This window comes from Trichosurus vulpecula, chromosome 2, assembly GCF_011100635.1.
Source record: "Trichosurus vulpecula isolate mTriVul1 chromosome 2, mTriVul1.pri, whole genome shotgun sequence".
NCBI lineage: Eukaryota > Metazoa > Chordata > Mammalia > Diprotodontia > Phalangeridae > Trichosurus > Trichosurus vulpecula.
Genome location: NC_050574.1, coordinates 171,128,048 through 171,154,526, shown reverse-complemented (window position 1 = coordinate 171,154,526; position 26,479 = coordinate 171,128,048). Strand labels below are relative to the sequence as shown.

At 36.7% G+C, this 26,479-nt stretch overlaps 1 protein-coding gene across 2 annotated transcripts in view; it reads right to left on the bottom strand.

Moving 5' to 3' along the window:
• APLP2 (amyloid beta precursor like protein 2) overlaps positions 1-26,479 on the bottom strand; it is a 96,485-nt gene that overhangs the window by 7,139 nt on the left and 62,867 nt on the right. Inside the window, exons 2-14 of one of the 2 annotated variants that reach the window (XM_036743143.1) lie at positions 24,381-24,554; positions 22,946-23,075; positions 14,956-15,068; positions 13,893-14,089; positions 13,343-13,584; positions 11,981-12,148; positions 8,047-8,177; positions 7,278-7,352; positions 6,059-6,217; positions 5,177-5,305; positions 1,886-1,985; positions 1,224-1,376; positions 296-331 (exon numbers count right to left, since the gene is read on the bottom strand). In XM_036743143.1, coding sequence (XP_036599038.1) covers positions 296-331; positions 1,224-1,376; positions 1,886-1,985; positions 5,177-5,305; positions 6,059-6,217; positions 7,278-7,352; positions 8,047-8,177; positions 11,981-12,148; positions 13,343-13,584; positions 13,893-14,089; positions 14,956-15,068; positions 22,946-23,075; positions 24,381-24,554 — 1,807 coding nt within the window. The remainder of the gene's footprint in view (positions 1-295; positions 332-1,223; positions 1,377-1,885; positions 1,986-5,176; positions 5,306-6,058; positions 6,218-7,277; positions 7,353-8,046; positions 8,178-11,980; positions 12,149-13,342; positions 13,585-13,892; positions 14,090-14,955; positions 15,069-22,945; positions 23,076-24,380; positions 24,555-26,479) is intronic. The other variant, XM_036743142.1, reaches the window with a different exon arrangement.

Genomic DNA, 26,479 nt, shown 5'->3' with positions numbered 1-26,479 from the left:
GGCTAAGACTAATACTGCTTGCCGACAAAAACATCCCTCAGTAATTCAAGATTAAGTCCAGACACATGTATGTCCATCAACTACTACATCAGATAGGCTGTAAGAAGGCTAGACCAATTCCTGAGCACTACGAGGAGGTGCCCCCTTTGGCTGCCCCCTTAGTGCTATGACTGAAAAATGAGATGGGGGAAAAAAATCAGGTGATGGCATGAAACATAAAATGAAACTACCAACACACTGAGGAAGTGGAAAGGGATGAAAGGCTTATATAAGGGAGCAGCTTTTACAAACCAACCTTTTTTCATTGGGTGGTACAAATCCGGCTGGGTGTCTAGCAGAAGGGAAAACAACAAACACAAAATAGCAAAAAAGAGGAGATTAAGAAAATGGCTCTCTTCAAGCTTCTTATTTTTAGCTTTTGCTACTTCTGTTAAGAATAAGGGGCTTTGTCTTAAAAAAACAAGACAAAAACTCCATTCTTCCCTAAAATAATTCCTGAAACCCCCTAATATTAAGACCCAAAGATTTACTGGAGGATATTTTGGTGGAAAAGAAGGGAGAGTTTAGCAGTTCTTGGTCCCTTGACAGTAACTACAGGATAACATGCCCCTAAGAGATGAAGCTCAGTCTGTAGGGTAGAGTTCCTTGGGGGAAAAAAAAGGAGAAATCTAAATTAGGATTATCTGTGACATATTGACAAAGTAATATTGTCACTTCTAGGTACCCAGTTTGATGTTTAACCAAAATGATGTGCCAGCTAAAAGGGTGTACATTTCTGAGGGGTTGTAGTGTTATTTGGTGGGGAAGACAGCTTTAGGAATAACGCGGTGAAACAGGGCACCCTTAAATGTTGCTTAATCAAAACTCTGTACCCCAAGAAAATCAGGACAATGGGGATTCTCATTGCTCTTCTGACCTGAAGGCAAAGTCCAATTCCACCTGCTCTTTCTCCATAAATCCCATCATCTCCCTTCTGCTAATAGAACTAAGGTTTAATGCAATGACTATGGCACACGACCATATGCCCATAAGCAGCCTGTTGACAATACTTCTCAGTGGGCACTGGGCCCAGGAGCTTGTTTACTTTCAGTGTGCATTCAAAACATTTCAAGTCCTTTGTGAAGACACACATCTGCTTCCCATCAAACCCATCCCACTGTTCCAAATACATGAGCTCAGTGTCCCGGCTGCCAAAGAGGGGTGACACTTTCAGTCATACATACCTTCATTCTCAGGTAAGGATGGGAAAGGATGGAATGAGTGGAAAGGTGGAACCTCATCACTTTCTTCAGAACTAACTCGGACATCTACTGGAGACTCTGAAATGGATGATGTAAACTGGTCCATATCAGCACGCTGTTCCTGAAGTAGTTCATCTAAAAACAGAAAAAGAGCAAAATAAAATAAAATACTTTTCATAAGCCTCTAGTTTTCAAAGGTTTTCAAGAAGGCAACTGTTTGTAAGGTAAAAGTAAATATGATTTTAGAAGGACAGATGTTCTTGACTTGGTTGAGGGGAAAGGAATGGGGAAAAAACAGGACTAAGAAACAGCAGTTGTAAAGAAAAAAAAAAGTTACCAGGCTACTTCCTAAACTCTTGCATTTCAAACCCTACATTTTCCTCCTATATTCAAATTATTACAAAGTCAGTGAAACAGAAGGCATTTCTTGATCAAAGTCACTACAGCAACTCCTATGCCATTTTCCTAAGTATGGGAATGTAGGTCCTACAAAGAAAACATTTTTAATCTTCAAACAAATAAAGTATTGGCATAATAATTCCCAGTGTCATTGACTTCAGTTGTTCCCATCCCCCCTAGTTTCTTCCCACCACAATTAGTAACAATTAATTCTAGACAGGAAAAAATCATTAGTTGCTACCTACCTATTTCTTCCTGGATTTCCTGGGCCACATAAGGTACTTTGTATAATAGGGACAGGCTCTGATTTCTTCTCTCTTCAATCACATGGAGATGTGTCATTACCTAACCAGGCACAAACATGGTTAAACTAGCAGCTTTCATTTTTCAATAAAGACCCCAAAAGTCTATCTCCCTGGAAGACCATTTCCGGATCACTCAAACTTTTAATCTGACTCTCAGGACTTACTAATAACAATCCCTTCACCACTAATGACCAAACTAATACTTTAATAATAAAATACAAAACCCATGCCCAGAAGATATTAGGAACTCAACCAAAATATTACTAGGTATAGACTTCATTCATAATTCTGCCTATTGCTTAATTTTAAACCTAAGGTATGTACTAATTCACATGGTTGGGCAAAAGAAGTTAGTCTAGTCAACTCTTCACCCAAAATACAATGAATCCTACCAATACTGAATTGCAATTTTAAATACATGGGACCAAAATATCCAAATCATGGATTATTCCAACTCCTTCATTCCCACACTTCTCTCTTCTTACAACTGCATGTTAATGTTTATTCTCTCTTCCTACAATTGCATGTTAATGTTTATTATCTCCAGAGTCAAACAGAAGAAACAAAGGCAAACTCAAAACAATTTTAATATCTGAAAGAAAATACTAGATCAGATAAAAAGTCACAAGGGAAAAGGATAAAACTATTGATAAAAGTAGATTTTCTGATTATGTCACCCTAAACCACAACTTTCTTTTCCAGATAAAAATTCAACAGTATTCAAGTATTAGCATTTATAATAAGGCCACATATTACAAAAGCACTTACACTAATAAGGTAATACATCCACCTTGATAATGTGAGAGAACTGTTACATTTTAACAGTCAGCAAGGAAAATTATGATCCACTTTCAAAACTCCTACCTAGAGAGTCCATGAAATGACTGAACGTGTATTAACAAATTTTTCCCTACAGAGGGTGCTCAAAGTTAAGAATCCCGAATGTCTGAACTGGAAAATTAAGTTAAATGGAACTGTTTTTATTACAGATTAAAGCCTTTCTGACTTTTAAAGTAAGGATGAAAGCAATTTAATTTTATATTTGCCAGCCTGTCAATCAAATAAACTGATGGAAAAGCAGAGTGCCTGGGAGAAATAATGCAAACTAAAATGGAACTTAAAGCGCCCCATCTTGCCATAAATGTATTGATACTGTAACTTTTCCAAATGAATTAAAGGGCTGAAGAATACAGCAAGAGACAAAAGCTAACAAATGAGTTCCTTTTGCACATAAACCTGGGGGTAGGTTACGGGGGAATGAAAACCAAGTCTATCGCTTACAGAATCCTACAGAGATCAAACTGAATGGCCACAGGATGACAAAACAGAGGTTATAAAAGCAGGAATAACAGAATGTTTAATGCACTTGGTGGGGCCAATCAAGAATCTGTGAGATCAAGATAAATAAAAGGCTAGAGGAGCATGAGACTGCTGCTCTGACAAGGTATTCACACACTAGGGGAAAGACTCCCTTCCCTACTAAGCTAGCAAATATGATTCTATACTGCAGTCTGGTGACTCATATTAGAAAAATTAATTTAAATTTAACACAAAGGGAGGCAGCACGGCATTGCTGATAGAAAGCAGGCCTCAGAGTCAGGAAGACCCTGGGTTCCAGTCTTGCTGTGACCTTGGGCAGGATGCTTGAACTCTCAGTAGCCCTAGGCAAGTCAGCTATACTGGTACAACATAGTCCTCACTGGGAACTTAATCTATTAATGAAAGTCAGGTCCAGCAAAAAATAAAATGAAATCAAATTATAAATACTTATAGGAAACAATAAGGCCCCAGAACAAACAACCTATCCATACCAAGGACAGGGCAAGAATCCAGTACAACTCTCTTTGTTTACTTATCTCAGCCTGTAATCCACCATTCTAATTAGCAGCATAGCCAAAGAGTCAGCTTGAAGGAAAAATGTTCTGATCGTTTAAAATCTTTGTAGAAGCAAAAAGATATACAAAAAAGACGTCCGTCAATTTACTTGATAAATATGCTTGCCGGTACCTCCAAAATGCCAAGAGTAATGAAAGGCAGAGTTCTGTCCACTTTGGGCAGATCTGCTATGAAAGAAAGCTATGAACAAGAAGGGCACACACAGAACAAGTTGCTGTAATTGCGATCTATGCTAACTAGTGAAAATAGTACCAGAGAGGTCATAGATCATCTGAATATTTAAATAATATTCCCTTTGAATAGTAAATTTAAGAAAATGGATACGGGTCTGACAAAATTAGAGTTGGCCTATGAAATCTATATATTTCTTGTGTATTCCCACAGGCGCCCTTCTTCTCCAGGAACCTGGTATAATTTGATCACTGACTGAACAGTTTTAAAAGGCTCAATGTCAGCTAAAGAATAATAATTTTAGAATTTTATACTCCACAAAATTAGTTCTAGCTTGTCCTCAGCTGAATGTTTAGCACTGTGGACTGACCACCTCCTCTCCTTTCTAAAGAAGGCACCAGGTTCTTGGAACTGGAAAAGTACTCATTTTCATAAAATTTTATGTATATAAGTACTGAGTATCCACTATATCAAAGGCAATTATAGCTACACGAGAAATTAACTAATGAAAAGTGATTTAGCTGCAAGGCCTGTCCTCCATTAAAACATTTCAGTGGACACTGGCTAGGACGGATTACTAGATTGTACAGATGTCACTCAATTTCCAAGTTTAGAAGTTTACTGACAATGTAGTTTAGTGAACAAAGTTTAAGTTAGTGCTAAATTACACTGGCATTAGAGTATTCCAGGCAATATCCAAAATCAGCAGAAGCTAACCATGCTGAAAAACTCTTAAGTCAATTTGGAAATCGTTTCTTTTGGACATAATCACACATATCTAAACTTTTGATCATCATGGATGTTCAGCATGCAAAAACTAGAAACAGTTCCTTCCCAACAAGCAACACATATAAAATCTCATTATTCATGGATTAATGTGTTAAACTATTGTGCATATTCAGTCAATTAACCAAAGAAGTGCTAAACAGGGATTCTCGAATGACTTTCACCAAGAATCACTCTCAGTTCAACAATTTTGCTTAGTATTTCTCTTTTTTCAATTTTATTTTATTTTATATTTATGGAATCAAGCATTTCTGTTACATGGTATAATAAAAATATGATTGCATATAAAACTGCAAATCAGTTGTGTACAACTTGCTATTCCTTATAAATATATAGAGTAACCATGTAATATTATTAATAATATTATTTCCATTATACCTGGGATTTCATCTGGGCAGCCTTTTCTGGGTCAACTGCCAACACATGCTGGTAATGGCGGATGGTATGCAGGCGATCCTTGTTCTCTGCACGAACGTAACGCCTCAAGGCCTGAAGGATTCGATGGGGCTGCAAGGGGAAAGGATGTAAAAATCCAGTCACTAAAGTACTAGAAACAGACAGAAAACAACAACTAAGAGACTAAATGTTGTGTTTCAACTTCTGTATGTTTACTCTGATGCTGAAAGAATTCTGGACTTCCATTCACTGACATGGTAAAAGTTCAATCCAGCTTTTTATTGGGCACGTAACCAATTCTTCTCCATTATTAGCCCAATTTCTGCTTTCAATCAATCACTTCTAGTCTATTTTTCTTGCAGTTTCACTGCACCTCCAACTCATACCAATCAGTCCTTTAATCAACTCTTCATATATTAATTCAGAAGAATAAACATTAAGAAATATGGGCGTGATTATCATGCTTTAAGAGCACAGACATGAACAGAAGGTAATGAGGGTAGAATAATGGAATGGAAGAATTTGAGACCATGGAAACAAATCCCTCTCATTTTAGGACACTAGCCTTGCACAGTTAGCTTGAAGACCAAGTGCTTATTATTTTATGCCCTATTTATCTTGTATGAAATGGTAGAAGATGTTAGGACATTAAATGTTCGATTAAATTTAGAAGGGTTGTTTTATCATTCTTATATCTCAATCTGAACAAAAGCTACCATGGGGATACTTTTAATGATGCACTGTATCACATTGACCCTGTTTCTCCATAATGACCAAAGTCACAGGCACAAATTGGTCTCCAAAAGAGGTAACTTCCATAACAAAAATGTAGTTCATCAAGAATTGACTCTGAACACAGCTCACCCTTGGTGGGTCAGACTGCAAGGCGGCCAGGTAATTCTCTAGAGCCATGCGACGACGATCATTCAGCATAGCCTCAACTCGAGCCAAGTGAGTCTCCACCAGCTGCTGCTTCTCACTAGCTGCTTCCTTCTCTAGAGATTTAACCATCGCTTGGAAGTGCTGAATCAAAAGAAGCATGAAAAACCACACAATTTACCAGAAGCTAAAAGGTTGCATTAAAGTCAGGGGAAGAGATATGCAGGTGGCATAAAATACACTTGAGTTCTTCACCTAAGAGGCACGGAATTCTTCTACTTGAGTACCTATTTGTGAAGGCTGATTGTAGAACATTTAGGGTGAGGAAAAGGCTTAATTTTTTCATAGTATATTTTGCCCTCTTATCACAAACACCATGGATCATGTACCAATAGGGCTGGCTAATAGGTTATGTTGAATCATCCCTATTCACTTGTAGGATTTACTGGCAACAATTTATAGCTGGATAGATTTAGTAAGAAGTACTGAATAGTTTCTCCATAAAAAACACATTTGGTGCACACAGAAATTAAACTCTTTGACCTTGGACTCATGAATATCATGCACTAAATTGCCGACCCAGATCTATACACTAGAAGTGAAGACATAGCTGAACTGCTAGACATCTAAAACAAAAGGCCATGAAGGAATAAATTATTCAAGATGATAGTCAATTCAATCAACACTTATGAAATACCAAATAAATGATGTAGAATAATAACCTCTCCTTTAAACTCAATATTCTTTTGGTCTCAAAGACGGGGCACATACTTTGCTACTTGCACTTTAAGGCTACATTCTTAGCTGGAAATCAAGTTTATCAAAAATTGTTATTTTCTGTCTTTTCAATAGATATGCAAAAAATAAGATTCAGTTCTGTTAGGAAAAGCTATAATCTAGAACTGGAAGTGTCAAAAGACATCCCCCAAAAAACCAAAACAACAGAGAAAGCCCATTGACACATCTCGTTATTGGCTAGAAGACGGTCTGATGGAGAATTTGGCTTCTTCCTACCAGAGGTGAGCAGGCCACAGTCACCTCAGAGATGAAAACACAAACTATGCACGCACATTAAATTACTTTGTCATATGAGCTCTCCAACTAAGAGGTACCAGAACTCCTCATTTCCCATGGGTTTGGCTGTGAACATATTCTCAAGCAGAAGAATATCAAGTCTTTTTCAAAGAAAGACAGTCTCTCCTACCTGAATCAGGGTCTGTCGTTCTGCCTTGGGAAGGTTCTTAGCTTGATGCTCTGCTTCTTCCCATTCCTTCTTTACCTATGAGGTACAAAATCAAGGAATATACCTTCTGCTTTCTCTCCCCCTCAGCACATGGAGAACTCCATGAGAGAATGCCCATGGGCAAAGGTTCCCATACTATTTTGTACTGGTTATTTTCCAATAGTAAAGTGATGCTGTTGGACTAGATTATCTCTGAAGCTCCCTTCCAATGTTAACACTACATGGGTACAATTTTGTTAGGACTATTCCCAAAAAGTATTCATTTTTAGAGTATTTCTGTACATCTACAATCTATCCCCACGCTCCTGCTGCCCTCATCCACAAGTGAATCTTCAAAGCTTCCTCATACATTTAGTTGACCATTTTAGATCGACCTACTTGCTTTCTGTATCTGAAAAATGTTGCAGTACAGGGGCTTTACACTTAACCAAGGAAACAAAAAGGGGTCAACTACGGGTAACTACAGAAAAGTGTAATCACAGTTGTTTTTTTAATGGTCATAAGCCAAGATATTTGGAATATGAGAAAGGTAATGGAAACCAAAAATGCTGTTTATGGTACTGAGGAGGCCTGTGAGTCTGACTCAGTTTCCTCTTTTGAAAAATGCAGGGGGTTGGTTTAGAAGGCCTCTAAGGATAGGAAATCAGGTTTCAGTTTTGGTTTTTATTATGAAAACTTTGTTAGAAGAGTATCAAATTGATGTGATGATAATGTCAGAGCACTTGCTTACTCTGTCCATGCGATTTCGATGCCGAATTTCAAGCTGCTCCTTAGCCTTCTGGAATCTTGCATGCTCATTGTCATCTGCGGAGGTCTCGAAATATACATCAACATCATTGGTTGGCAGAGGAGTTGGAGGAACTGAAACAAAATTAGAAGGAAGGTTCTGGAATCAAGACCTAGTGTTAAAATTGTCTGTTCCTCTGCTACTGGGAGAAATGGAAGCTTAGGACCTGCAAAATTGACTTAGGTTGTCTTAAGTTATGCTAAGGAGTACAGAGTTTCTGTTGTCTGCCAAGACTTCACTTTATTATACTGCAACCAGCAATCTTCTACACAGAAATGTTAGTCAACTATGTCAGTTCAAGTTAGTACAGAAATTTAGTGGTATATCAACCATCTAGATTATGTTCAGCAACAGCAAGTTTCCAGTTTATGAGTGTGGGAGAAAGGATTTATTTACTCTATCTTTTTCCATAGTTTCTTGTAATCTAAACTATTTAACCACTATTTTAAAATCCTCCATTCACCAGTAATACAATCTGAACCAACATGGATATAGAGGGTAAAGTTGTGACCTTATGAAAACCAACTTTGCCAAATATGTACATCTGAAGTTAAATTATTCAAGACTGAAGGTTCTGGCTTTATTTCTCCTGTTCTCCACCTTCATATATCATTTTCTCAATTCGTTACCTCCTTTATAGGACAGGCAAGGTAAAAAAGAAGAGTTAAATATACAGAGACCAAATTGTATTTTTGTTTTACAAGTTCTGTGAGGACAGAAGCTGAAGGATTTAACTAAAAATTAAGTGTTGTGTATTTCTGAGAGGAACCCATGTTATACCTAGTACTTAACAGGAACATGGAAAACTGAGTTGCTATATACAAGGATAGGAAACACTGACCTTAAGACACAGTTGAACTTATAAGCTCACAAATCTAATTAGTGTCCCCTGGCCATTATGTAGGAAATACAATATATTTTAAAATGAAAACATTCTTTACTACATAAACTTTTATTAGCCCCAGGAAAGTGGATGTGTTGCACAGCTGATTCTGCCAATATTCTAAGAAAAGGATCAATGAAACAAATTCACTTGTCCAACCGCTCAAGACAATTATTTATGGAAGTTCTTGTCAAAACATTTCCTTGGAGATTTCACAGGTTAGGCAGAATAGCTCTTGACTCGCCAGCATAGTTTAAAAAACTGTGTAATGCATATAAACCTAACCAGAAGACAGATGCCAAAAACCTATATGATGTATTCATAAAACCCCTGTCACTATTTACCTTCCTCAGATGGTATAGGATCAAAGCAACTGAGTGAAAAGCACTTATCCAAACTCACACAAATTTAGCAGGCTACTGCAAAAGGTTATGTACCTTGTCAGGCCAAATCTTTTTAAATAATCTTTTTTTTGTCTTTCACTATAATCCTATGTTGAAGATTATCTGATTCAAATGCTAAAAATATTCACCATAACAAACTTTCAGGGGAGAATAAGCAATGCGGGTCATTATTCTTCTAAAGACAAGTATTACAGAACAGGATATGGCATCACACTACCTACTATCTGTCTCTCTAGCAAATCAATTTAACTTGAAATATGATATACAAAATGTTTCTACTCTTGTTACTCAAGTCTAAATCAGGAATCTAAGCATAAAGCTGAAAAGTTTATATAATAATAGATAAAAGGAGTAAAAGGCATCTCACAGAAGCATTCTACTCCAAACCTTCATTTTACAGATGAGGAAACTGAGGCAGTTCAGGGAGTTAAAGTGACTTCACCAAAGCCCCACTTCTTTAGTTAAAAGGCAGTAACAAAACACGTAAGCTGCTGCTGCCACCAACCATTCCCCAGCTTGGTTCCAAAGGCTTGGACAACTTGCAATAGTGGAGAAAGGAGACCCAAATTTGATTCCTAAATCTGACTTGGATTAGTTATGTGACACTTGCCAGGTAACATATGAGACTCATTTTCCTAAGCTGGAAATAGCACTAGCACCAAGACTTATCTCATAAAGTTGTTGGGAAAATCAAAGGGGAGTATGTTTTTTAAAAAAGGGCAGGGGAGGGGAGGAGAGAAGATAACATTCGTATGATATGCTTTACAATTTACAAAGCATTTTCCTCACAATTGTGGAAAGCAGGTTGTACAATTATTATCCACAATGTGTGCACAAGGAAAGATTCAAAGGTGACTTAGTCATGTTTACACTGATGGTTAGAAGGGTTTAAACCCAGGAGGACTCTTTTCTTGGTCCCAGGTGCAGTGTTCATCTACTAGAATGCATCTCCCTCTCTCAATAAAAGTACCATTAGGTTACTGTTAATTCTACTTCTCTCCCATCCAAAGGTGATCTGCTAAAAACTTCCTCTTTTTCATCTAGAAATAACACACACACACACACACACACACACACACACACACACACACACAATCACACCCAGAGACAAACACAATTGGCATAATTCACTTCTACCAATAATAATTTTATGAACTGAATAACTGTCATAGTCTTGAATAAACAAACCCAACTTTATCTTATCACCCCACATGGGTGCCCTGGACAGGTATCACTACCTCCATTTTAGGCAAGATATACTTGAGTGGATTTTTGTTAACTACTCCCAGATTTTAAATTGCCTGGCAGTCTGAGCAAAAACTATAGACAGGTTTCTAGAATGTGGAATCAATTTTTTTTTTACAAAAATTACCGATCATTCGTAAAAGAGAAAAAAAAGCACTAGTGATGTAAATGGGTCATACTGCTTATGCTAAACCTGGCATCTCTATGCCTAAGCTTGAACCTACTGCTGGACTGCTTTACATACACTTTACATTACAGTACAGTCTCAATTTCAAATCCAAATCCCAGCTAGAAATAACTTCTTAATGTCAAATTCCCCAAGGTTATCAGCTCTATTCCATACTTGCCAACTATCAGCCCATTAAAAAAAATGACATGTAAGAAGCTCAAAGAAAAAAAATCGGTTTAAGTACAAGCTGAACTTCTAAGTCCCCCCAAATACAAAAGGCTTATAAGAGATGCTTAATGGCAGTTTAAGTAAAAGTGTTAGATTACGGAGACTTTTTAAAATTACTAGGAGGGTGAGGTAGAAGAATGTTACATTTGATTAAAAGTTATCAGAAGCTAGAATTAAATTCTTGAGAGCAAATGATAAGATCAAGTAGTAGCTGGTCATTCTAATGAATTCCAGAGTTCATGTCAGAATGGCCTTGAATATGTCCTAAGAGTATTAATTAGAACTACAAAGAGGGGAAAATCTAACAAAACAACATGTCACTTAGTCACCCATGGGAAGGGAAGGCAACCTTCTTACCCCTATCTAGAAAAGGCTCAGCTCATCATCCTGGATACCCTGAAGTTGTCATTACACCAACTTCTTAGCTATACAGGGGATTCTTTCTATTGTATATGCCAAGAACCACAGGAGCCTAGTTATATCGACATCTAAAACAGAAGCATGAGCAGTGATACTTCAAACAATGGCATGTCCTGATTTCATGGTTTTCCAAGATAGTATCTTAGCTTCCAGGCACATTCCAACTAACAAGGAAACCAATACAACCAAGTCCTCTGTCTGCAAACCAAAATGCTAAAAACAAATCTCCAGAACGCTAGGGCCAAACCAGGGAATATACCATATATCATCACCACCATAACCAGAAGACAAAATAAGAATGGGCACATGGAGAAACTGGTTCTTGCAACTGTCAAAAGGAAAGTGAAGCCTAAAATCTAGGAAGCACAGAGATGAAACAAAAACAAAAACAGAAAAACAACTGCAAACATCAGAGTCAGCAGGAAACACTACACAGATGTGGTCACAGGGACTGGCCAGAGAAGAAGAGACAGAACGCTGGACAGGACAGTGGCTTGCTGCACAGAGCCAGCTTGAGGCAGGACTTACTCATCGTTTTACACACAGCCATACAATAGTCCTCAGACTCAAAATTGTTCCTGTTGCCTCCGCAGCCGCCATATATAAAGCGCACGCATTTTCCCTTGGAGAGGTCGAAGTACCAACGGGGCATCACGGCCCGGCAGGGCCCTGTCATCGCTTCCTGGGAGCAGACAGCTGTGTGAAGATGGGTTAGAATGTCAGCAGGGAAGAGGGAGCAGCTTCAAATGCTTTTAACATGCTACACACGAGCAGCCCTTAGGTTGTTGTATGATATGCAACATCCAGGAAGTATCAAAACTGGAGAACCAGTGGCAGGTACATTATCAGATACCTAACTGTTCACCACCTCAAAGGGTTCCTAATTATATAAGGTAAGCAACTATCAAGAAATTGCAAGTAAAAAGACATTTGCACTGTATGATGCCTACGACAACATCATGAATACATGGCGGTATCTGCTATGTGCAGCTAAAGGCCTGGAGTCTTCCTTATCTCTATTTCCCAAGAATAGACACTCGACCATATCCTAATTATTCTCCAAATATGACTGTCTTTATTTTTCAGCTCTCCAATGGACCCTAACATACAATCTTCTTCAATTTCAGGAAAATTCAGTATGCCGCTCTTAAACCTGTCAGATCATTTTTACCCGAAAGATTTAAAGTTTTTGCCATGATTCAGTAACATGTAGGTAAACTAATTTTGCAATCAATATTCCCAACTATGAAAATGTTGCAATGGACATTGACAGCAATTTGCATGTTGGAGGAAAGAGACTTTACTACATACTTATAGATATAAACATCTCTCTGAATATACGTATATGTAATATGAACATATGAACATAATATGAATTTATTTGAATATTTTTGTGTGTGTATGTACATACACTATGGAGAATGGAGAAAGGGACTTTGCACTGAGGTCAAATGTGGGAGATGGCATTAGCATGTTTAACATATGCTTAATATATTCATTAAAGCAGACTAATGCCTCTCATTTTCTACTAAAAAGGTAGCAAGAAATCTCAAAAAAACTAATTATTCCAACTGGTGGTAAGGCCTTAAACAAGCCTGTTCTATAATTATAATCATAAGTAAGAAAACTGCTTGTGATTTAATGTAGCACCTCTCTCACTAGATGTGTCAGCTGCTAGGGGCACTTTGCCAAGAAAATTGCCTACCAACTTTCAAAACAGGACTAACCAATGCTCCTGATAGTCCATTTCACCTTTGCTGCATACAAGCACTATTCTTTAATTTCTGATTTACATAGTGATTAAAGTGGCTGAAGTAGTAACAGTGATAGGATACAATTATATATGAATTTTAAAGCCATGGCCCTATCCATAGACAAGCCAGGAATTACCTTTAACATCATGAGTTATTTCCTTCTCAGAGAGAGTCCCATCACTGCTAGGTTCAGTTGGAGTTTCTTCAATGTAGCCATCTACTTTGTAGTTGTTATCATAGTAATAATCACGATCTTCTACCACTTCTTCCTCTTCTTCTTCTTCTTCCTCTTCTTCCTCTTCTTCATCCCCTTCTTCCTCATCATCTTCCACAGCTGCTTCTGTGAAGTCTTCTGTATCTGCCTCAGTAGGAAATTCACTGGAAGACCGAAATTAGAAATGAGGGTCAATTTTAATCCAAAGCACCTACCCAGTGACTCCTAGGACTCTTAAGCTTTCATTTAAAGGTTTCAACTGTCAAAACATGGTGATGTGGCTTGGAACAATATAAATATTGATAGTCACTAAGGTTCTCCATGACTTGCTCTGAGATTATTATAATTAGCTATTTCAGGATGAGACCAATGCTGCCTTCTCCATTCTCCTTCTAGAAGTTCTCCCCTTCTAAAAGTGACATGGAGCAACTAACAAAAGAAAAACATTTTTCTAAACTCAGAGAGACATTACCTTTTATAAATATCATAATCTTCATCTTCTTCTTCATCTTCTTCTTCATCCTCATCCTCATCATCTTCTTTTGAGGAAATGGATTCAATTACTTTTGTTTGGGGGCAGCACACATACTCTGTGCCATGAAATTGGTCCAGCCCACAGGGTAGCAGCATACCATAACTGTACAAGGTCATGCCCTGAGACATACATGCCTAAAAGAGACACAGAGACCAACATAGTTGAAGACTTGACAGACTTTACATAGACTTTACAGTGAATCTGCTAGAAACATCTCCCTTTTCTTAAGCATATTTCACTACAGAAAAATGCTTTATGAAATAATCAAACTATATCAATATCTAAAATTGTAGAGAGCTAGAGGAACCCCGGAGATTGACCATCTACCTCCAACCTGCTATCTGATTCTGTTTTTTTAAGCAAACAAGAAAACCGAGGCCTGGAAAGGCAAAAGGGACTTGCCTAAGGTCACAAAACAATTTAGAGGCAAAGCCATAATTTCAACGGGAATCCTCTAAGTCCAAGACTCTTTCCACGGTACCTGTGTATAGGAATTTCCTGAAATGCACGATAATTTATGTTACTCTGAACAGGTTAATATTGTTATAATTTAGTATAGGATAATTGTCTAGAACCAGGTTTTTCTCACTTTAGCAAGAAAACAAGATTTCCATTGCTACCTGTACAAACACTCTAACATACTTGCTGTTAGTGGCTATCATTCAGAGATGACTTCAACAACTTATCAATCATAAGTCTGGTATCTATCTATCTATCTATCTATCTATCTATCTGTATGTATATATGCATGTATGTGTGTGTATATATATATATATATATATATATACGTATATATGTATGTATGTACGTATGTATGTATATATGCCCAGCATGCCACCACAGACCAACTACATGCACAAAGATCACTAATTTTCACTCTAGTTTTCTTATTAGAACATTCACATCATGAGAAAATATAATAATAACCAACTAAAAATACAAGTTAAGATCTTAAGTACTCCTATTTCCCATTTTCACCTAGCTTTATGTCTTCTTTTACCTCTTTTGTTACAGCATGCCAGTGCTGATGATACTCGCATACATCTGTTTTCTCTTTATGGAAAAACTGACACCTCTCAGGAACCAGCAGAACATCACTAACAAACTCACCCACTGAAAAAAGAAAAAGGATTATCAGGTGCAAATTTGCTCTTCAGATTTGTTGGCGAAAATAATATACCCAGCAAGCACAAATACTCAAGGTTATTATAGGAATAATGACACCTCCATTACTAATTCACTTAAAAATTACTTTATACCCACAGCCACCCCCAAAATAAACTGGTTTCAAGTGACTTTGCTAGTCTATCAAAATTTAGATCTAAACCAACCTCTCACACTTAATACCATGATAAGCTCCAAATAGATATAGGAACCAAAAATAAAAGGCCACATCATAAACTAATTAGAGGAGCGAGAAAGGAGATACTTTTTGTTACTACAAATAGAGAAATTTCTTGGTTGAGCAAGGGAGAGAAGATCAAAGTAGACAAAATGGACAACTACAATTACAGGAAAATCTAATAGCCTCTGCACAAACAAGATTACCACAGCTAAAACCAAAAAGAAGATGGTGAAATGGGTGGGACAAAAACTTTGCAGCAATTTACTCTGATAAAAGATTGGTATTAAAGATACATATAGGGAACTGATCTATTCCACAATAAATGGTTCAAAGGATATAAACAGGTATTTTTCAAAAGGCAAGCCGTCAACAACCATATGAAAAATACCCCAAATTATTACATAAGAAAGATGCAAATTACAACTGCTATGAGGTTATATCATGAGGTTCTATCCCTTGGACTGCCAAAGATGAGCAAAAAATGGAAAACAACAAATGATGAAGAGGACATAGGAGGAGAGGCACACCTCTGGTACTCTTCATAGAGCTGTGAACTGATAAAGTCATTCCAAAAAAAGAGCCTAGAACTACACTCAAAAAATTCACTGAATTGTGAATATCCTTTGACCTGGCAATACCACCACTAGGTGTATACTCCAAGAAACACAGAGGAAAAAGGAAAAGGATTGGTATGTACAAAAATATTCATAACAGCACTTTTTTTCCTAGTTGACAACTGGAAACTAAACCTGTACCTATCAACTGGGAAATAACTGAACAAATCTTGTTACATGAATGTAATAGTATTTTGTTGTATCGTAAAAATTACAAAGAATGGATTAGAGAAACCTGGGAAAACTAGGATAAGTGATACAGGGTAGCACAAATCAGAACAACATATACAATTAGCACCAACACTGTAAATAAAAACAAATTGAAAACAATTAAGAACTTGAGGCAAAGGAGAGTAATAGTGATGCCAAAAGAAGACTACTGCATAATTAAAGAAGAATATTTTTTAAATACACAGAAGAGAAGGATTTCAAAGGGAAACAAACAGCTAGAACTAGTATGCTGAATTTAGCATTTCTCTAAAAAACCTAAGCTGTAAGTAAAGAGATGAGACAATCTGATCAACATATTCTTTCTGTTCTTTGTAGGTAGAGAAATATTCATGTTCATGAAGTTCAAAATAATAAGAAACAAAAATAATCTTGCTACATTAATGAAGTTCTTCAGTCATATGCTAACAAATAGCTCCTGTAAAAATAACAAGAAAGGGTGGCAGGATGGGAAGGTGGCTAACAAAAAAAATAGGACAAAAGTAACTCAAGAGTCCAACTGGTCCAGTTACATCTAAAATTATGGCCCAGTCTGTCAATCATTTTGAAAGTTTGTACTTACCAAATTTACTTTTATAGTTTTGGTTCTGAAGATGGATTGCGATTTGAGACAGTATATGTGAATCTAAGGACACAGAGAACTACTGGGAGGAAGAAATTCCTTTACTAATGCAAATGAACTTGTTCTCTGCAAAATAGAATCTTTTTTGTTTTTACATGCATTGCTACTAATCTTCAATGTACTGGTTCTGTTTATACAAAAATTTCATAATTTTATATAACCAAAACTACACATTTTATGGATACTTCCCCTATTCACAGATCTGAAAGGTAAATTATTCCTCTAATTTACATATTTTTTCATGATTTTCCTTTCTCAGTGAAGAGTACAAGATGAAAAGGTACAGATGGGTTTCCATTATATTATCTTTCTCCACAAACTTTTTTATTTCCTTGGAATACACTACAATCCTTCCATTCTCCTTTCTCCTTAATTTCCTCCCCTCCTAATCTCTAATACCACAGTAAACTGAAGCTGCCTCCTTCAAAGTTACCAATGATCCTTTTGTTCACCAAATCTATATTAAAAAAAAAATCTTTCTGCTACATTTTACGCTGTTGATCCTGTCTTCCTCTTGGATGCTTTTTCCTTTTTTTTCCCCTGATGTTCTCTCTTGGTTCTCCAGCCCTGTCTGACAACTTTGACCCATCTCCCTAGCTGATAATTATCTATACATCATGGCCCCTATCTAAGAAAGAGCCCCAAAGCTCTCTATTCTTGGTCCTCTTCTCTCTGTGCACTCTCACTTGGCAACTTCATCAGCTCCCATGGACTTAATTTTTCTTCTCTACGCAAAGGACTCTCAGATATAGATAGATAGGTAGGTAGGTAGATAGATAGATAGATAGATAGATAGATAGATAGATAGACAGACAGATAGATATCAGTCTGAATCACTTTAATAGCTTGCCTGATGTCTAATTCCATACCCTAAACACCCTATTGTACATTTTAAACTTGATGTTCTTTATACAACCCCATCTATTTCTGTTAAGGGTGCCATCATCCATTCTATAACCCAAGTTTTCAACTTTGAGTTTGAGTCATCAATTTTCAAACCCTGCAATTTCCACAACTTCACTGTCTCTGTCTCCTTCTAACCATACAGAGAACACCCTCATAGTTCAGGGTCTCATTCCTAAATTATTGCCCGAAACTGGTCTCCTTGCCACAAGTCACTACCCCACCCCCACTCCTACTGATCCTCCAAAGAGCTGCCAAAGTGATTTTCCTAAAATGTGGGTCTAAAGATGTCATGTCACTTCCTTACTTGAGAAACTCCAGTTAGTTTTCCCTAATCCTGTTTATTCTAGGATCAATTTTTTTTTAATCCTTATCTTTTTTTTTAATTTTCTGGTTTTTTGCATAGGTTTTACCAGTATACACAATTATTAGTACAGCTATACATGTGTATAATTAACAAATAAATGCATATATTTATAATGGATGCACACTGGAATATGTAATTTTTAAAAACTGATAGGAGATATATGATCAAAAAAATTTAGCAACCACTGAAAAACTAAGTAGCCTTCACAGGGATCTCACATGACTAGTCTGTGTGACAGGCAGGATTTGAACCTGGGTCTTCCTGACTCCGAGGCCAGCTCTCAATTCATCATGTTGTACAGTCTCTCACAAATAATACTGTAAAAATTAAATACTCACTCTACACCAACTGTAAACTTAAATACCAATCAATTGAAAATAATTTACTGAATCAATTACAGCTGTTTTTGCAAGCAAAGAGATATTTAAATGATGTAATTTTAAAAACTTTGAAATTTTACTAAAAAAATCCATTTCCACAATTAATCTTAATTCTGTACAGGACTTGGTTATCAAATTTCTGGTTGCTTTTATTGAATGCTTACTCTGATTGTTCTATGAAAAAAGAGGTAAGACTTACCAAACATAAGTTTTGTGTAAGGTTTTATGTGATAGGGTGAATTTAGAACTTAGTAAGCCACAAAGTTTATATAAAAGTTGGCAATATAATCCTGTTTCTAATTGGCAAAGAGATGATAGTTATGGTCTAAAAAGTGAAAAGTCATAGGATAAAAGCTGCAAAAGGCTCATTAATTCACAGGACAATATAAAGCTAACACCATTTCTTTGTATCTCATCAGCCTAACAAAGCGAACCAAGTGAAAATGTGGCATGAATGTCATTAGGATTTAAAATTATGCTAGAAGCATATAATTACAGCTTATATCCAGTTTTCACTTCTCTCTCCTTTGTACTGTCAACCTTTATGATGCACAGTAGTGGCTAACTGGGATCTGGAGTTTTTCTCTTTTTCAGGGTGCTAAAACTCAATGACAAAATACTGTCTCCTACTCCCAATATTTCACATTTCTCCTCTGATGCTAAATCTCAAGAAGATGGAAATAAGAAGTCGTATTCCATCTTATTCCTGGCTGTCACAGTTTCAAAGTATCCAGTGTCCTAAAGATCAGTCCAGCTCCCCACAGGAATGGAGGAGTTTCTATCTTTCCTGGGAATATGCTGGGGGGAGAGAAGAGGGGTCCCCACAGGGAAGTTTTGAAACAGTCTGCATTTGAGATTAATTCTCACCAATAAATATTTACTTTCTATAAAATGAACTGGGCCTCAAGGTTCAAGTTTTCTACGGTATGGTAAAGTTAAGTACCACAGAACATTTTTAAATGTCTCAATAAGCTCCAGTAAGAATGAAATCTTTAATTTATGGATCAGCTGTCCTAAAGACACCAAATCATAGTTGTTGAAAATTGGTACTTCATTGCTTCGAGGATCAGTTTTGATGGGCTTTAAAATTAATCATCCCAAAAGACAGATGCAGCTGGGCTTTTTCAATAAACCTACGAATCAATTCAGAAGCATTTATTAGAAGATCACAAAGGTTTACATTACACATACTTTCAACCCCACTTTCCTAGCCAATAAAGCAATGCTTTAGAAAGCATTACCTTTTCAGTAAAGAAACTTTTACCTTTTCATGTTTCTGACCAACTATCTCCACTTGCACCATTCTATTATTTTTTACTAATATAATTCAGCAAGAGATGACTACTGGTAATTTAGGAAATGATAAAGGTTATTAAGTGCTCAATTAAAACTTCTACTTGAAATACAGTAACTCTAAAAGTGATTCCAAACAGTTTTACTGAAGAGTATTTTAGTATTCTTTCAGGGATCATGGAAAAAAAAACTTCATGATTAGAGAAGAGGAAAAAAGGTCTATAACATAACACTTAGATACTTCAGCCATATCAAATTATCAAGCTTGGAAATCAAGGCAATATTTCATGAAGTCTAAACCTAGCAAAATCAATACTTTAAAGCTGGAGTAAACAATTTGTGGCCCCCAAATTGACTGCTAGAGGCATTTTATCCATCCTCATCTTCCTTGACCTTTTCCTTCTATTCTTCCACCTCTTTCTTTCCATTATCAATATCTTCAGAAACAATCACGGTCACTGCTAGCCCACTGACAGGCTAGTCCAAAGAGCAGTTTGAACACCAAGGGTAAATTCATTTCGATCCAAAAAAAACTTTTACTAAGACCAATTACACATAAAGCATTATACTAGGTAATGAGAGGATATAAAAATGTATAAAAATTTTGTCATTGTCTTCAATGAGCTTAAGATTCACAAATGAGATAGACAAGTTCAGAAATAAATAATAGAAAGTACAGTGTGAAATATCATAAAAAGATTCAAATGAGAAACAGCCTGAAGCTACAAAGGATTAGGAAAACTAATCCTAATAGGCTTTGACGGCTCATAGCAGAGATATACATTATCTCATTAGAAAGGGCAGTAGGTCCTATTCCCTGCTCAATTTCTATTGAATAATACTTTCTTATCTTTCTAAGGAATACAAGTAAGGCTGATGGTTGGAAATCACTAATGTAAAGAACACAAAGATCCTGAATTGTCATCTCTGCCTAGGTTGTACTGGCTACTGTACTGAGCCTACCTGGGGAGGCCTTTCCCAACAGCGTCAGGAGCAATTCTCCTTCATTCGAAGGAACAGAAAAATGATATCTTGTAGGACCTTGGGATTCCATGGATCAATGTCAAAAACTTCACCAAGAAACCCTTTATAATTACTGGTTATTTGAAATCTCACAGTAATCACTGTTCCACTAGCCAAAATCACTCTATTGACATTTCTAACGCAGGATTCAAGAAGCAAGTGTTGCTCTGAAGAGGAAACTGAAGGAAGGAAACAGTGACTAAATTACAGTATTTAGAGACAGAAGCGGTCTTAGAAATCATTGCTTCTCCTAACTCCTCCTCATTTTCAGATGAGCAAAGAGAGGCCTGAAGGGGTGAATGAGAAATCTGAAAGGAATAAGCAGAGTAGATATAATGGGTAGAGAGAGGAAAATGGTATTCTTGCCAGCAATTCCTGGTTTGCTGACACCCCATCCTCAACGCCTTGGATTAGAAGGGGATGGGTCGGCTATAAAAGTACTTGGTACTCCCTCTTTTCTTTCTTAGCATCTCTCCTAGAGCTGCTGAAGATCTGTTGATTAGGAGCCTGAAACAACCAACCACTCAGTAACACCACTCACCTCACCCTTTTCCCCAACCCAAGTTCTTGAAGTCTGCAGTGACTGCACCAATTATCCCATTACTTTTGAAAAAGTTCTAACCACTGACAATATTCAGACCTAAAGAAATGAATGTGAATAGTACTTTGTTTAGTGATCATAAGCAAAAAGATTTGGGGCATCTAACTCTAAACACGAGGATGGCTTTTAGGCATTTTCTTGGACAGTATCACTATTTTGGCTCTATAACTGTTGCTTGAAAAATCTGTCATTTCTGAGACAGACCGTAAACTATCTCTGACTTAGTAGGTGGTCTTGAATAGAAGCTATTGTTTAATATTTCATTAGGCAACATGGCAATGAGCCTCTCTGCCTTAGCTAAAGCTGTTATTTAGTTGATACTGTCTGGGTCCTTACTCCAAGCCTTACCATCTTAATAGGATCTGCCAGAGCTTGCAGTCCGCTGGCATAACCATTAAGAACTCAGTGTCATCTCCAACGGATGAATTATTGGATAACGAGTAGGACTTTTAACAAATTGAAAAACTCAAAACTCAAGTTACAGCATTTGGGCAAGTAGATTGAGAAGGCAAAATGTTTTGGTATATCCAAGTCTGCATGCAAATCTTTTCTCTTTTTAATTGGTGGTATATAGTTAGCAGTATTTCAAAGTAATCATCACGAACAAAGAGTCATCTTATGTTGTTAAAGGCAGGTACAAACGTCAAGACAAACATAATTTGTAGCAGTGTCAAAAATTATCTTTCTGCAGAATCATCAGAGACAACTCCCCCTCCTTCTCCCGCTTCCCCCCAAAGACTTGTTAAAGCAAGTTAGAAATTTGTGCAAAATTAGCAAATGTTACTGGAGTGTTAGCTAGGGCCCGTATATGTTTACACAAAATTGGCTTGTTGTGGGCCCTCCTCAGACTCTGAAGGTGATGCTGTTTTGCTTGTAGGCAGAAAAACGTGCTATGGACTAATGGAAATTCAGGTCTATAGCTTCTTCAAACCTCTCTCCTCCCTTCCCTATTCAGTAAATATTAAAAAAAATAAATTGCTACTCATATTTGTTGTATCTTTCATTTCCCTATTATGGAAAAAATGATTTTCACTACTCAAGTTTTCAAGATTAAGTTAATTCCCAAATGAAACTATAAACATGGTAAATACAATTAAGTTATTTCAAAAGATGAGTGATTAGATGGTATACTATCAACTGAGCACTGAGAGCAACAATCCTATTTCCCTATAAACAAAATGTTACAGCTTTGCTAAAAAAAAAAGTAGCTTATCAGGTTCAAAAAGTCACAAATGCCTTAAAGCTACCATATTTCACATGGGGCAACACATAGTTATGGCACCCCTTCACCCTCTAGGGCAGGTATATATGTAAAGCACATGCTAGAATGTTGATCTGACCAAAGAAGAAAATCTAAATGTGTTCCTTTAAGATATTATATTAGCCTCAAAACAAATCTGGGGACATAACCAGATTGTTTTAAGGGCAACATGGCTACTTAGTACCATGAAAAAGGAGCAATATGTTTGTTTTAACTGCAAAGGGAGAGTCAGAATTAAATACTCTGGAAAGGGAAGCCAAATATCAAGATCTGCCATGAAACAAAGGTTGCACTCCTCTTTCCCCTCCACAAGAAGGAAAGCTTAAAGAACAGAAGCAGAAAAAAATGCTCACCTATGCACTTGTAGGGAATAACAATGTGAGACCGAGGCTTGCACTGCTTCTTGCCTTTCTTGCACCAGTTGTCAATAACAACCCGTTTGTTTGCTTCCATCACATTGGTGATCTCAAGTTCTGGATACATCTATCAAGGGGAAGGAGGAAGAAGAAAAACCATCAAACAATAAACCACCTTTGAAGATGGACATTCAAAGCATGCTAATCTAAAGCAAGCTGCTACAGAAGTAGAGGCTTTCCACCTCTTTTCAATATGCCCTAAAGTTTTATATCTCAGATCCCTACTTTGAGGCAACATACATCTACAAAGGTAATGTAGATACAGAAACTAAGAATGAAATAATCCCTATTCTCAGGGAATTTACACCCTGTTGGAGAACCAAGAGTTACATAAATTAAGCATATGTAGAACAAGTATGAACATAATAAATACGAGACAATTGGAGAGATGGCAATCACAGTTTCCAAGATTAATAAGAAAGGATTTGTACAGAAAATGGTGCTTGAAATATGTCTTGAAAAAAGAGCAGGAGGATGCTAATTTGGAAAAGGGTTACATTAGTAACTAATGATTATTTTTTGGCAAAGCAACATTAGACAACATTCACATTAATATAGGGAAGGCACACAGGCAAGATTTGAAAGAAAACTGGCATTAGGCAAACAACAACAAAAACAAAAAACCTTAGATTTTTGTTCCATTGCATTGTTTTTACATGAAGAACTGTAATATCCTAAATTAAAGGGCTTTAAATTACAGCCATACAAGTGTAGCTCCTTATTTCATACCTCCCCATGTTAGTCTTGTTAAGCTATTACACACACAGGCATGCACACACACACACAAAATGGCATCTCTCAAATTTTTTGCATTTACGGTAGAATTTAGATGACTATTTTACTAGATAAAATCACTCCACTAACATTTCTAAGGGAAGATTTAATGAAAATACACACGCGCACGCGCGCGCGCGCGCACACACACGCACACCCAGAATCATTTTCTAGGCCAACAAATGAGATTTTCTAGGTTAAGTGCTATTTTTGATTTCAACTTTAGGCATTGAGACAAGGAGTTGGAAGCCTTTAACCACTACCACCTGTTATGATATACAACAATGGGGGCTTTCTGGAAACCAGGCCATCTTTAGAATATAAAACCCTTTTTTAATAATACTGGAGTCAAAACAATGTAGCTAAAGTGAGTTCCTATCTACCCTCACTCTGGGATACACTGCAAAAGTACCGCTCTCAAAACAGAATTTTTAAAGTACACAGCTAACACTCCTATGAGGTCTCAAAAACAAGCCCAGTAATAAAGGGCTGAACTCAGACATGAGTGACCAGTAGTGATGTACTTAAAACCCATATCTATTTATATACAACCCCAAATTGCAGTAAAGTAAATGAGCGTAAGATCCCAACATCTCACCTCTTGACAATACTGAAGAACTTCTTCTCTAGTTCCAAAACAGGTCTTGGTTCCTGTTGGGTCTGCCTCCCATTTCCCAGTCTGAATATTGACGTGCATGTTCAACTTTCCACAAAACATTGCAATCTGAGGCTCAGCTACAGCAAATCCTGTTCCTGCATTTGCTGCAAGTGCCTGTAAAGGAAGAAAAACTGAATTTATTTCTATTTTGGACTTTTTAAATAAATCTACCACCTAGTCTGATTAATGCCTCTTTCTGGCACAAAGGTGGTCCTTCATTCTTTAAGGCTATTACACTAGCGAATAAGCTCAAGGAGGTTCTACCATGTTGGAAAGGCTTTAAATATGGCTCTGGCATGGCAAAGACTAAGGCTGCTGCCAGAAAGTCAACTTAGCTAAGAGAGTTTCATCACCAGTATGGTTGGCAACAAAGGTGATAAATAATTTGGCCATGGCAATTCATGAAAAGAAAAAAATAGTAATGAATCACTGTGTGAACTCCTCAGCTTTCACAATGATGGTGATTTAATGGCAGAAAGGGAACAGACGGTAGTGAGAATTACACCATTTAAAAAACTGTCTGCTGGCTCTCTAAATGAGGTCTTTGCCCAGTGATCAATGAATCAAACTATGTATGGAACTGAACAACCTAAAGAAGGCCTCTAGTAACTTTGGCACAACCTACTAGAAAAGAAATGTACATGATTTTTGTTCTGTATCAATAGAGGGCATATCTACAAAGGGATTATAAACCTGTTTTATCATCTAAAAAATAAGAAATTATATCATAAAACAAATCAAATCTAGTTATATTAACTCAAAGCTGAATTCCACTAAAGCTGTTATTTTCATACTCAGCTGGAATTAGACTAGTCTTTGCAGTTGTCAGCTCAAGCTGAATTTTACAGAAATATTTAATCCGAAATCCTTTCTTTGGAGGAAAGCAAGGGATAACATAGCAAGCGTTAATATAAGATAGCAACGTCGGCAAAAGTAATTCTCCCCATAATTTGGAGTCCATAAATGACCTCAGGTTACTTAGAACTCTTAAAAATTCAAGTTGTTATGAATTCATTTTACTATCTACCAAGAAGTTTCATGTAGAAGTAAACATAACATTCTGAAAAGCCTTTCCTGGATAGCACAAAAACTACTCTCCTGTCCATTGCCAGCTAACAAATTACAGGCTTAGAAAACATTGTAGGAATTTTAATCACAGGATTCCTGTAAACTTGTGCAGCTAGCAAACTCTGGCCCCTTTACATTATCAGTAATAGCAAAATACTGAAGGTTACACCTCTAGAGAAACAATAATCCATGTTAATTCCAAATACAATAAATTCCCTTTTTAAAGCAAGGAAAAATAATCAGGATAAATTAGGATCTTATATAATTTCTGATTCTGCAACTTCTTAAAAGAAAGGCTAGGTAGCTTATCCTGTGCTATGGAAAGGGCCCACTGCTTGGTAATTCATATCTGGCTTTTAAGTACATGTTTATTATTTTTCTTTTACTTTTGTCATCCATTTGCCTCCCTAATTTTGGATAGGATGAAAGGAAAACTATGCGTTCATTATGAAAGTATTTTAAACTATTGACAAGAATGGGCTCCTACTAGATACAAAGACATGAAATAAGTAAAGATAATTCAGAAATCTAAACACCTGTTCATCTAAACATTAGACTCTAGTGACTTAGTTCAAATAAGATGTTAACAACGAAAGCATAAACTAGATCCCAATTAATGGAATGCTAAAAATAATCTACATACATAAATCTAAAATGTATTTCTCTAATCTGAATCCACCTACTTTATTTAGCCTTTTATTGAGCATTTCTAAGAAAAATCTTTACAATTTTTACGTGCTGATCAATTTTACTGAATTTATTTTCTCTTCTACTTAAAAAAAGGCTTTGTTACAAAGGAAAGTTAGCTGGGAAAACAAAGAAAAAGGGATACAGCAGGAAAATCTAGGCAGTATATTTTTTTAAATCAATGAAAATATATTTTAAAAACCAAATCTTCAAAGTCCCATTCTAATACCTCACTGCAATAAGGAGATGCTTGAATGCTATCACAAGCAAAGCACCAGTTCTGA